At 63.9% G+C, this 12,364-nt stretch overlaps 1 protein-coding gene across 2 annotated transcripts; it reads left to right on the top strand.

Annotated features, from left to right (window-relative positions):
- The first annotated feature begins 4,966 nt into the window (after positions 1-4,966).
- On the top strand, positions 4,967-11,949 carry Rflna (refilin A). Of its 2 annotated transcripts, XR_010039601.1 has the most exons (4): positions 4,967-5,366; positions 9,981-10,090; positions 10,762-11,732; positions 11,794-11,949. XR_010039601.1 is itself a non-coding variant. In XM_013154659.3 (3 exons), the coding sequence occupies exons 1-3, from the start codon at positions 5,163-5,165 to the stop codon at positions 11,072-11,074; spliced, it is 627 nt and encodes a 208-aa protein (XP_013010113.1). In that variant the 5' UTR covers positions 4,967-5,162; the 3' UTR covers positions 11,075-11,949. The 2 variants fall into 2 exon arrangements, 1 of the variants encoding a protein (XP_013010113.1); XM_013154659.3 differs by having other exon boundaries at positions 10,762-11,949.
- Positions 11,950-12,364: the final 415 nt, after the last annotated feature.

The following is a 12,364-nucleotide window of genomic DNA, read 5'->3' as shown; positions in this document are numbered from 1 at the left end:
GCCTGGTTGTGTGACAGGCTCCCCCCGCAAACCTTCTTGGTCAAGTGACATCTCCCCTGAGGCTCAGGCAGCCACTCCCACCCACTGAGCAACACCAAGGTTTCTTGCAGAAGTCACCTGAGACCCAGTGACCCTCTGGGCCTCACCCCTGCTGGCCTTGAAGGTAAAATGCATTTAACCTAAATGATCGCAAGTCAACGCATCGGGCAGCGCTGTGGCTCGGTGGTGAGGCGCCTGCCTGGCACACAGGAGAGCCTGCGTTCGATCCCTGCTACCAAAAAAGAGAAAAAAGGCAACCACGGACCAGCCCCTGAGAGGCTGACAGGGCAGGGTCAGAGAGATGGACGTCACCCTGGACTAGCTTTTAAAACTAGACTCCTTGGGGCCGGGGATGCAGGTCAGCAGAATAAGCACCTGCCTGACAAGCGTAAGGTCCTGAGTTCAATTCCCGGTACAAAATCAAACAAAAAAAACTACTCCTTAACCTCCCTCTTCAACCCCCACAGCCTCGGGCACAGAGGTCAGCCGCTTCGTCTCTAAGAGCTGTGCGTGCCCATGAGCCCGGCTACTCAGGAGGTGGAGGCAGAAGCGTCTCTGGTAGCCAGCCTGGGAACTCAGTGAGCTTCTGCTTCAACAATTAATAAAAACGCTGGGCAGGTGGCCGGGCGGTGGGACCCGGCAGGGCCCTGCTTTCATGGCCAGCACAGTGAGAGAAAAACGCAGCGGGGTACCAAGATTTTAGGGTTCTGGGGCTCAGACTGCTATCTCTGTTGTGAGCAGAAAACTCAGTCACCCTCCTGTTAGGCTGCAGAGGGGACTGTCTCCTGGCGCCAAACTGTCTGGCCAGGGATTCCCAGTGCACCCCAGTGGGCCAGCACCTTGGGGCGGAGAGGCAGCTGGGACAGGAGACCCGAGGACCCCCTCCCCCAGGTGACAGCACCGACCCTGGGAGGGCCCCAGGGAGGCAGGGGAAGGACAGAGGTGACCCCACAGCCTGCAGAGGCCGGGGTTGCCACATGGATGCCGCCAGAGGCCAGAGACTCCGGTCAGAGCCGCGGGGCTGGGACTGCGTCCCCGCTTCTGTGTGCACGTGGCAGTACCCGCACACGTGGCTTTTGGAGGGCAGCGTGGGAGGATTTGGGGCCTTGGGTCCCGAGGCCTGCCACCAACTTTTCAATCAGCTAAAGAGTCTGCCAAGTGGCGTGTGGGCCGGAGTCCCCGAGGCCCGGGGCTTTGTGTTTGGGCTCCGCGGCTGGAACACAAGGCCTCACACTGAGTAAGCCGCGTCCCGCTGCTTTCCGTGCTCGGCTTCTGCGGCAGGCTCTCCCACGCGCCTCAGCTGCCCGGCCGGGCTCAAATTTGCAGTTGGCCCAGCTCAGCCTCCCTTCTTTCAAATTTCCAAAACAAATCTGGGGGTACCTCCTCCCTGCCCCCAAACACTCAGCAGCTGGCCTCCTCCCCATGGCAGGGCCTGTTTTTAACTACACTCTGTCACCAGCTTTGCCTGCTGTAATTAAGTTCGCTGAGGACATAAATAGGTTTTTGTTTACCAGGGCTGGGAGGGGCCAGAAAGGCCTTTTCAGCTGCGGGTCCCCAAGCCCAAGGTGTGAAGCCCGGGGGTTCACAGCCAGCGGGAGGCTGGGCAGAGGGAGGGTGGAGCCGGCGCCCAGCCAGGCCCCGCAGACCGGCCCCACCCGGCTCCCCGGGCACGCGGGGTCACATTCCCGGTCACCGCACTTTGGGCTCCTTTTGCCCATTCTCTGTCCTCACGGAGACTGCCAGGGACTCAGGCTGGTCTCCAGGTGGATGCCAGGACCTGATCCAGGGCAGCCACGGCCGGCAAAGCCGGGCTGAAAGTGCAGAGGTGACTCACTGCTGAGGCGGGGACCAGGTGGGGAGCCTGCAGCTCACCCTGGGGGGCATCGGTCCCAGCCGGGCAGCAGGGCTGGGCCTGCCCAGGGTGCTCAGGCCCAGGCGGAAGGATGGAGGACATCAGGCCACGCCCTGCCCCTCCCCCACTCTGGCCCTCCCCTCCCCCTCCCCAGGGCGGCCACTCCGCCACCCCCTTGAAACCTCTAATGGGTACAGCTATTCCAGGTCCCCAGGGCTCCAGGAGAAGGCACCCAAGGCCTCAAGGCCCCCCTCGCCCCTCCTTCTCTGGGATGTGCCGAGGTGCAGCTTGCATGTCCCTGTACATGTATGTGCCTAACACAGCTGTATACGTTTATGTGCGTCCGCATTGTGTGTGAGTGCCTGTGTAGATCTGCATATGTTGTGCATGGACATATGTGTGTGTGCACAGATATTGTGTGCATGTATGCACACGCACTGGTACACACGCAGTTGCATGCATATGTGTGTGCACATGCATTCACACTGTGTGCCTGCCCGTGTGTGTATGTGTATAAGCATGCATGTGCGGGTGTGTATTTACCTGCTTCTATGCACATGTCTGTGAGGTATATGCATACTTGTTTGTGTGTACTGTGTGTGTGCACTTGTGTGAGCACGTACATATATATTGTCTGTGTGTGCCTGTGCGTGTGCCTTTGTGTATGTACAGTTGCAGGTAGATTTATGTGTGCATATTGTGAATAAGCGTGTGCACATGCATGTGCTGTGTGTGCACACATGTATACACATTGTGTGTGTGCACACACCTGTGTGTGCTTCCAAATATGTCATTTCCCTTGCAGCCTTCTCACAGCTAGGGAGTGTGTCACAGGGCAGTGGATGGGGCCTCCTGGAGTCGGGGACACACTCTCCCCACCTCTGACAGGAAAGCAGTTCTGTGTGACTTTGGGGGGCTCACTTAACCTCTCTGGTCTCTGAGGCACCATCTTCTTTTCCAAGCAGAAGCCCTGAGGCGGGGCCCGCATGCAGGGGCCTCCACAGCTGTGCACTGGGGCTTGACTCACGCTCACAAGCATCACTACACTGGTGTCCAGAGCAGCGGCTAACGCTGTCCCTGAAAAGCCCTTTCTCTGCACGACCTCCGTCACCCCTGACCTTTCTCTCTCAAAGGCTGAGCACCGGCTCCCTGCAAAGCACCCTGGGAAATCCGACGCTGGGTGCCGGCTTCAGTCGCCCTGGACACTGGGACACTTTCCCTCGTCCTTATCAAGCGCTGGTGAAAGCAGATGAGTTCACGCGCTGGGCGGTGAATGTGTCCCTTCTCCGGGTGCCCAGCCATGTCCTCTTCCCCCCAGAGCCTCCTTTTTGCCCGCTTCTCTCCACCTCCGAACTCTCCTCTTGGTAATCTGGCCCAGAGTTGGCTCCAGGGGCCCCCACGACCCCGAGCTGTCCCGGCACCCGCCTCCCGTGGCCTGGGCGGACATTCAGATCTGGAGGACCCCTGAACTCCTGGCCTCCCCCCACACCAGCACTTGCCAAGAAACGTGATGGAAACTTGGGCCCTTTCAGCCCCTTTGACATTTGCAGGCCACGGGCGCCATGAGGGACAGAGGGCTCTGCAGAGCCAGCTCCTGTCAGTCCACGGGCAGCCCTGGAGCCACGGGCCCCACGGGGCACAGGTCACGGGCTCAGTCACGGGCACACGTGCACAGCTGACCTCTGTAAGGCTGTGCTTCTCCCGCACTCACACATGGGTACCCAGCACTGTTGTGCACCGGTGCTGGCTGTCTCCGGGGAGCTTCCGGACAGGGCCAGGCTGGGCAGGCAGGAGAGCCAGTCACCCAGAGTGCAGAGCTCAGACCAGAGACTCACCACAACTGTCCTCCCCTCCCCACCCCTCCCCTCCCCTCCCCTCCTTTCCTTTTGTCTCTTTGAGACAGGGTCTATCTATGCAGTGCAGGCTGGACTTGAGCTCAATTTGTAACCCCAGCTGGTCTCCAACTCGAAGTGGTCCTCCTGCCTCAGCCTCCTGAGTGCTGGGATCACAGGCATGTGCCCCCACGCCCAGTGCTGTGACAAATTTTCTTGCAAGATTTCAAAGTCAAAGTGAAAACAAATTACCAGCATTTTACGCAACACCAGAGGACCTGCCCCTGGGGCCCTTGCTGGCCATCCTGCCCACTGTCCCCTGATGCTAAATGGCCTTGCCACTTCGGGCGGGCAAATGGGTACTAGAGGTTGAACCCCAATCGGCCGAATCTGGAAAGCAGAGGCCTCACTTTTGTCCTGGGAGGAGGTGGCAGCTCAGCTGCCCATTTCTGGTTCGCTGGCCCAGACGGAGCCAGCTGAGCCCGCAGCTGTGTCCGGCCTCCTCTTCCAGGAGGTCCTGGAGGGGCACAGCTCTGCCCGGCTCTGTGCAGCAGCGTCTGATCTCCGCCCTCACCTGGTCTCGAGGCTCGCTGCCCCTGCCGAGGCCCAGCCAGCTCCCCTGGGCTCTCAGACCCCTTCTCCCTGGCACCGCGGTCTCCTGCTCCTCCAGGGCAGGGCTGGCAGCCCAACGCCTGCCCCGGCCCGGCAGGCACACAGCACTCAGCGAGCGTCCACCAGAAGCGCCCAAGTCCGGAGGCTGCCCTGACGGTGAGCTACAGACCCTCAGCCCGCAGGGCAGTTTAGGGGTGCCCAGCACCCCTGCCACAGACCCAGGGGTGAGTGCAAACACTGAGCCCAGCCCCACAGCACCTCCTCCACACCTGCAGGTCCCCACATTCCCTGCTCTCCAGTGGAAGGCTGGGCGGGAGGGGGGACCTCTTGCTAGCGGGCAGAAAGGAGTGTGTGTGTGCGGGAGACGGGCCAGGCAGCCCGGGGAGCCCGAGGGAAACCCGCTGCTCCACCGGAAGCGCAGGGCGGACCGCGACGTCCGCGACCGTGCACTACGCGTGGGCGCCCCAGCACCTCGCCCCGACGCCCCGAGGGCCAGTTACCGACCCTCAGCCTGGAGGGGCGGGACGGGGAGACCTCGCTGGGCCCCGGCCCGGAGCCCGAGGAGCCTGGCGACCTGCGGCGGAGGCTCGGCTCGCGGGGTCGCCCCCATTTCGGGGCGGGGACACGCGTGGGCGGCGCCGGGGCGGGGCGGGGGCGGCGCCTAGAAAAGGAGGCGCGGGCTGGGGTGCGGCGGCGGAGCGGGACCCGGGCCGGCTGGGCGCGGGGTGCTGGCTCGGGCCGACCCACTCTCCGCCGCGACCCAGGGAGGTGCAGGAGCCGCGCCCCGGGAGCTGGGCACTCGCGCCCCGCGCCCCGCGCCCCCAGACATGGTGGGCCACCTGCATCTGCAGGGCATGGGCAGCCTGAGGGAACAGAGCCGCGAGGGCCAGCTGGACAGCCCCGACTCCGGGCTGCCCCCCAGCCCCAGCCCCAGCCCGCCCTTCGACGCCCAGGCGCCCGGCGTCCACGGTGCACAGGTGGGGGCGCCCGGGCCCGCCTCAGAGCCCCCCGGCCCGGCTGAGGACAGAGCGGTAAGGACGCGCCCCTTCCTGCAAAACGGGGGACAGACGGGGGTGAGCTGCGCCCCCTGAACCTCACGGCGGAGTGGCCATCGGCAGCCACCTCCGCTGGCGGGGACCCTTCCGCCCTGACCTGACCTGGGCACCCGCGGTGCCCACCAGGGCCGGCCGGGGGCTTCTCTGCAGAGCCGCTGTTGGGGCGCGGGGGTGCAGGGGGCAGGGTGGGGGTGCAGGGGCGGGGGGGGCGGGGAACGGCGTCTGCCATTCCCAAAGAGGCCGCTGCCGTGAGGGCGACATCTGTCCGCAGGTCCCTCCGCTGCCCGCTGCCCGCTGCCCGCTGCCCGGGTGGAACTTTCCTCTGAGCAGTCAGGGAGCAGCTCCTTCCCGCCGGGGGCTGCTGCCTGGGCCCGGGACAGCACTGGACAGCACTGGCAGCTGCAGGGGCCCAGCAGCAGGGCCTCCTGCTGATTCGGCTTAGTCCAGGCGGAAGGGGACGGCTGGCGGGGTGCAGGGAAGTGACCCAGGGAGGGGGCTGGCCGCAAGGCGGGCAGTCGCTGCGATCCCAGCCGCTTGCACCCCTGCACACCACAGGCTTCCGCGTCCTCCGCGTCCCTGCCTGACCCAGAGCCCGCTTTGCCCCGCGAGCTGGGGCCTCCTCCGACTCCCAGGCTGGGGGTGGCGGCCACCTGAACCTCCTCGGGCCTGGCCTCCTTGTCTGGGCCCTGCCTCGGGCTCAGTCTTCCCTTCCTCGTCCCCAGGTGCCACCTCTGGAACGGGGTCTCCCCGGAAGGACATCTGGGCTCCTTCCGCACAGGTGATTTACCTGGTGGCCCGAGTCCAGCCGCTAGGCCAGGAGGGGCCTGAGCTTTCCTGGTACCCTCTGGTTTCATCTCGGTACACCCTTGCCTGTCCTCGATGCTTTATCCCCATTTCCTGGAGGGGGAAACTGAGGCACATGGAAGCGTAGCAGCTCGCCCAAAGCTGCTGCTGCAGTGCGTCCCTGGCTGCGTGGGGACAGAACCCGGGAATGTTCTCCCGCCTTTCACTGTAGAGCTGATTACCTTAAAAAGTTTTTAAGATGAAAATTGCAGTGACTAGGTACCTACAGAACTTGAGATGCTACTTTGAACAAGCAGGTGGTTGCCATGGCAACCCCTGTGTAGCCAGGTTCACTCCCATGACCAATGCCAGGCGCAGCGCTCCCTGCTTCGAGGCTCAGGTCACCGCTTGGGGTTCATGGCGCCCATCTGGGGGGCCCCTCAGGCCCGATGGTGTCAACCGCCCTGGAAGAGCTGGGCCAGGTTTTCTTGGTGTCACATGGGCTGTCATTCTGTCCCTGCAGACGCCGGCTCCCGACACCACTCCCCATCGAGTCAGTGGCGCCATCTCCCTGTCTCCCCACCCGAGCCACCCAGGTCCCCAGCGTCTATGGCCCCAGCCCGGCCCTGGCCCTGCCTGGTGGGTTAGCAGCTGCTGCTCCTCGGAGCCCCCAGAAGCCATGGGATTGTTTCCCGAGGGCATGGGGCTTCCAGGTGTCAGAGGCAGGGGCCAGGGACCAGCGTGGGGACACAGGGACTCCCCGATGGTCCCAGCCCTGGGGTTCACTCTGGGAGCAAAGGCAGGAATGACCCTGACAGCTCCAAGTCACAGAGACCCACCATGTGCCACGCACAAATGGGCCGGGGACACAGCCGTAAACTAGAAATTCAGGGTTCCTGCCTCCAAGAAACCGGCATGCCGAGGAGGCAGACACGCTGTGGACTTATATCCGTGATGCATCGTCGGGTGGGGTGACAGCACCCCTTTGACTGAAAGCTGGGGGTGGGCAGTCACTTGGACAGGTGGCCCAGAAAGTGATGCTGAGCAGAAGCCCGAATGCCTAACCAGAGGCTTGTAGGGCTGAAGTGTGTCTCAGGCCAGAAGGGCAGGTGCAAAGGGCCTGGGACAGGAACCGAACTGGGGGGTCAGCAAGGAGAGTGTGCGGCTGGAGCCAGGAGAGAGGGCCTGAGTGGCTGAGAAGGCTGGGACGGAGCTCTCACAGTTTTGTGCAGCAGTGGGGTGCTCATGGCTCCTGGCCTGGGGTTTAACTTCTGCCCTGCCAGCTCCTCTCCCAGCTGCCCCTGGGGACCCCAGTGGGTGGCATCTGGAGAACGGTGGCGATGAGCAGTGCTGTCTCCCATCTTTGCTGCCTCTCGGGGTCCAGGCTGTCACCCCTGACACTGGATTTTCTCATTTCTGTTTCTGCTCTGTGATGGTGAAACCCAGTCCAAGACAAGAGGCCAAAAGAGCTTGGGAAGGGTGGATGGATGGACAGATGGATGGACAGATGGACAAATAGTGGGTGAAGGGTGGATGGGTAGATAGGTGGGAACACAGACAGACAGAAAAGATGGACAGGGCCCAGACAGGGATGGGCCGGGGTGAGGGTGGGGTCCATGTGGCGTGGTCACCCTGGGTGGCCGGGGTGGGAGGACCCATTTCCTGGGAGGGAGGCTGAGGGGAGTGGGCTCCCCCTATGCAGGCCCCTTTGAGGGCAGAGCTCCCTTCCCCACCCGCTGGGCCAGGAGCCTTGCGGCCCCAGGGCCCTGACCTCGGGCAGAGGTGGCTCTGGCTATTCTCTGGGTTGGGCCCCTGGAGGGCAGGGCCAGCTCTTTGGGGACAGGAAGTGGCCACCGTCTGGAGCCGCCTGGCCATTGTGAGCTGGGCCTTCAGGAAAGGGGCACAAGGAGGGAGCGTGCTGCCCGTCAGCCTCCAAGAGGTGGCCCTGTGTCCGTTACCGCCAGAGGCCTCGTGGGCCCCTGGCCCTGCTTCCTAGAGCTGCAACGGGGCGCTTACTTGGGGTCCTGGGACGCCAGGGGGCCCCTCCCGAGGTTCCAGGGGCCCAACAGTGGGAATGGAGGGTGCGTGATGACCAGCTCGGCTCCTCAGCCCGAGGCTCCTCGTAGAGGGTCAGGTCAGCGCTGTCCAGTCGCCTGCCTCATCCTTTGTGTCCCCTTCTGAAGGACACTGCCTACTGGACTCTCGTTTCTGAGGCTACCCTCTGCCCCCTCCACTGGGCACCTGGTCTGTAATTGTCTCTCTATATGGCTTCGTGGCAGACACCTGTCACCCGCCACGGGCCCCTGGCCATCTTGCCCTTTCCAGGGCAGTGGGGTGGGGGCTTCTGCAGGATCCCATGCACCTTCCCCGAGTGTCCTCACCTGGGTGGGGCTGGCAGTGCCTGGCACGAGCTCCTCACTGCCGTGCCGTATCTGTGGGCGTCGTGCGTGCCCTGCGCGCCTCCTCCCAGCTGCCTTGGCCCTGCTCTGGGCCCCGGGGAGGCGTGTGAGTCACGTGGGGTTGGCTGCGGCCCTCAGCCCCCCCACAGGGGCCATCCTGAAATGTGCTCTCCTGGTGCAGGTGGGATGGGGGCCCGGGGACCCCGCCTGTTGGTTGCCTGCAGCCCCCACAGCAGACTCTGTGGAGACCTGAGCCCCAGGAGGCCCAGCCTGTGTTCCATCCTGGCCTCCTGGGGCCCTGGTGTCCCCGGCTTCTGGAGGAGCGCCCTGGCTCAGGCACCCCTCAGGAGGGGCCTGGGCTCTGTGACACTGTACCAGGGTGGAGGTGGCAGAGCCCTTCATGCCCAAGAGGCTGCAGCCTGGAAGAGGAAGAGGCCCAGGGCCTGAGGAGGGAGGGCCGGTGTCCCCAGAGGCTGCCGCCATGGTTGGGGACCGCAGGCTTCTGTGGGGTGCCATCCCAGCGCACAAAGACAAAGAACCACAGCGCACACAGCTCTGGAAACCGGAGCCACCTCCCGCGCTGGCAGGGCCCTAGCTCCCGCCCCAGTGGCGCCCGGAGCCCAGGCTGGCTGCACCGAGGGCCCTTTGGAAGGTTCCAGCTGCTGTGACGTGGGGGACCGTGTCCCCGTACCTGGGTCCCATCCCGTCACCCCCATCCTCATCCCAGGCAGGCAGAGCCGGGCTTCTTCGTGGATGTGGGGTACAGGAGCCTCAGGGCCTGAGCTTTCGGAGTGGCTGTTCTGGGGTGGGGCTGGCGGCAGAATGCACCCTCAATCCTGAGTTAGGCTCACATGTCGGGCAGGCACACAAGTGGTGATGAACTAGAGCAGGACCCGGAAACAAGGTTACTTCAGACGGTCAGTGTCCTTCAGGCCGAGGCTGACCATGGGTAGCTGAAAGCGCTGGGCGTGGGACTAGGATAAGGGGGTGACATGAGGTCCCCTCAGGGCTCTCAGGGACGGATGCACAGGGATTTTCCTGGGGCATGGAAGGGATGAGGAGGCCCCAAAGTGGAGTCTGGGGTCCAGAGCCAACCAGGGGCCAAGGATGTCAGAGGGGATGCTGGCTTCAGGCTGGGCTGCGGGTGCAGGGCCGGCTGTGCTTTTAGAATCAGTCTGGCAAAACCGGCAGCTTCAGGCATGGCTTGATCTCGGCCATCGGCAATGTGGGCAAGACTGGACCTGTCACCTCTGGTCCCTGTACTCCTGGGTGTGGCCAGGGCCGTCACCGAGACCACTCCCAGGTTTCCCCACAGAGCCGTCTACGGATCAGGCTGCAGGTGGGGAGGGCTCGGAGGAGCTAAGGCTCCTGGCCGCGTCACCCTGGCCGTCTGTGCCTCTCCCCGCAGCCCCCTCTCCCATTCCGCAACCACTTGGTACTTGCACTGAGGCCCCGGATGCTGCCGGTAGTGTTCGGGGAGACCATCGAGGTGGATCCGGAACCCACCCATGAGATCCGGTGAGTGGGCAGTGGTTTGGGGGCAGGGACAGGGTGGCCCGAGGTGCGGCCCCAGGTGGGCGCTGGCTGACTTTCCAGCAGCAGTCACCACAGGCACCGAGGGGTGCTGACTTCCCGGAAACCCTCCCTGGATGCTGCAAAGCCATGGGAAGGGCAGGAGGAGCCCGAGCACCCCCAGTCACCCAGTGCTGCTGGGCTCCCCCACTGGCTCTTCACAGATAAGGACTTTTGGGGGACCCATTAGAGAAAAGGTTGGTGACACCTTGCTCTTCCGCCCCGATGGCCCTGCTATCCCGTCCCACCCCCAATACTGTCCCAGTCTGTCTCTTAACCCCGGTCCAGACGCAAACCGAGAGCTGCCCTCAGGTGTCTCCTGTTTATTTTTTGGCCAGTATTGGGGATCCAACCCAGGGCCTTTGCAGTGAGCCCCATCTGCAGCCCTCTCCTTTGTACAATTTTTTGAAGTAGGGTTTGCTAAATCACTCAGTTGCCCAGGCTGGCCTTGAACTGGAGATCCTCCTGCCTCAGCCTCCTGCCGTACTGGGAGTGTTTTCTCCTCTTTCCTCCGGGTCAACACCGAACTGGGTCAGCACCGCAGCCTGACCATTTCAAGATCAGGGCAGCCGCCAGGGTCCCCTCTCGGGCTCACGGACACCCCTCCTCCCTGCCAGCTGCAACTCCGAGGTGCAGTATGCGTCCGAGAGGCACTTCCAGGACAAGGTGTTCTACGCCCAGGTGCCCACAGTCACGGGCTACAGTGAGACCATCGTGGCGGCGCCCAACTGCACGTGGCGCAGCTTCCGCAGCCAGCTGACCCTGGAGCCGCGGCCCCGAGCGCTGCTTTTCCGCAGCACCACCATCATCTTCCCCAAGCGCGCGCGCAGCTGCTTCCGCACCACCCTGTGCTGCAGCCTGGGCCGGCCGCGGTGCAGCTTCACGGCCAGCGTGCAGCTGCGGCTGTGTGGCTCGCCGGTGGCGCCCTGAGCAGGGCTGGCCTGGGCGAGGCCGTCCGGGGCCGGGGCCAGCAGATGTGCCCGCTTCTCTCTACCCCACGGCAGAGGCCAAAGGGGGCCCACGGGCAGTGGTGCTGCCCACTGGCGAGAGCTCCGAGACCTGAGGTGTCCTGCGAGCCAGGGATAGCCCTGAGCGTCCCCAGGACAGTGGCCTCCCAGTTCGGCTGGGCTCAGAGCCTGCACAGTAGGGAAGAAGAGGACACGCAGAGCGACCCCGGGGGGCTGGGGGCCAGGAGGACCTTGGGGCCTGAATGGTGGCCAAGGCTGAGCTGAGCTGGGACTGGAGCACTAGGGTGTCAGTGTCCAGTGGCTGCCAGGACAAAAGGGTTGCAGCCGTGCTGCTGAAGTGGGGGGTTCGCTGGACAGAGCGCCCAAGCCTCACCCTCAGGGCACCCCTCTAGCTCTCTGGAAGCTCCCCCACCCAGAGCCCATCTGCCAGGGGCTCCTGGACATGCTCTGCCCCACACAGAAACTGAGTCTGCTGGCAGCACCCCCAGCTCAGCCTGGCTTCCAGTGGACTGCTGGGCCCACGTCCTCCTCCGGCCACCAGCTCCTGCTTGTGACGGAGTCCACCCTGGACACGCGTTGGGCGATCTCGAGGGAGGAGGAGAGACTCAACAGCAGTGAAGGTGGGGGTGCAGGGGCACTAGACCCCCGAGTGTCCATGGGGCTGCCCCCTGCCCCCGGCAGGTGGGGAAAGGTGGGCACTGGGCATGAGCCCCCTCAGTGGGCTGGAAGGGTCCTGAGTGGTGGCCACCTGCACAGATGTGCATCCAGCCATGCGGTGACCAAGTAATTAAGGCTTAAGTAATTAAGGTTACTATAATAAAATATGGGACCCAAACAGGATTGTTTCTGGGACCTTTGCATCCCCCGCATGGGGAAGGGGGAGCAGTTACACAGGAAGTCCTTTTCCCTGAACCGCACTCTGAGTCGGAGGGGCCCTGGGTGTCAGCCCTGGGGCAGGGGACCCCTTGAGGTGTCAGCGTGCAGAGACCTTGGTTAGGACCGGGTCCGTGGCCGGCCCCACACTGCCACCTGGCGCCAACCTCGGTACTGCATGCAGGCCCAGGGCCACGTAGCATGGACCTGGGCCCCAGCACAGCAGACAGGCACTCACAGCCCGAGCCCTGGGGACACCTCCTGCAAGGCTCTGAGGCCCTGTGCTGCTCCTGCCCTAGAGCAGAGCTTGCAGGGTGAGCTTGGGGCAGCCCTGGGCTTCCCTCAGAATCCAGGTCCCTAGCCTGGACACCCAGGCCTG

Source organism: Cavia porcellus, unplaced genomic scaffold (assembly GCF_034190915.1).
Source record: "Cavia porcellus strain 051 isolate PalLab524CR breed Dunkin Hartley unplaced genomic scaffold, mCavPor4.1 scaffold_16, whole genome shotgun sequence".
NCBI lineage: Eukaryota > Metazoa > Chordata > Mammalia > Rodentia > Caviidae > Cavia > Cavia porcellus.
This window is presented reverse-complemented; position numbering and strand designations above follow the sequence as displayed.

Coding starts and splice junctions, on each gene's coding strand:
- Rflna (XM_013154659.3), top strand. CDS start 5,163: ATGGTGGGCCACCTGCATCTGCAGGGCATGGGCAGCCTGAGGGAACAG. Junction 5,367..9,980: donor GCCCGGCTGAGGACAGAGCG/GTAAGGACGCGC, acceptor CTCTCCCCGCAG/CCCCCTCTCCCATTCCGCAA. Junction 10,091..10,761: donor GAACCCACCCATGAGATCCG/GTGAGTGGGCAG, acceptor CCTCCCTGCCAG/CTGCAACTCCGAGGTGCAGT.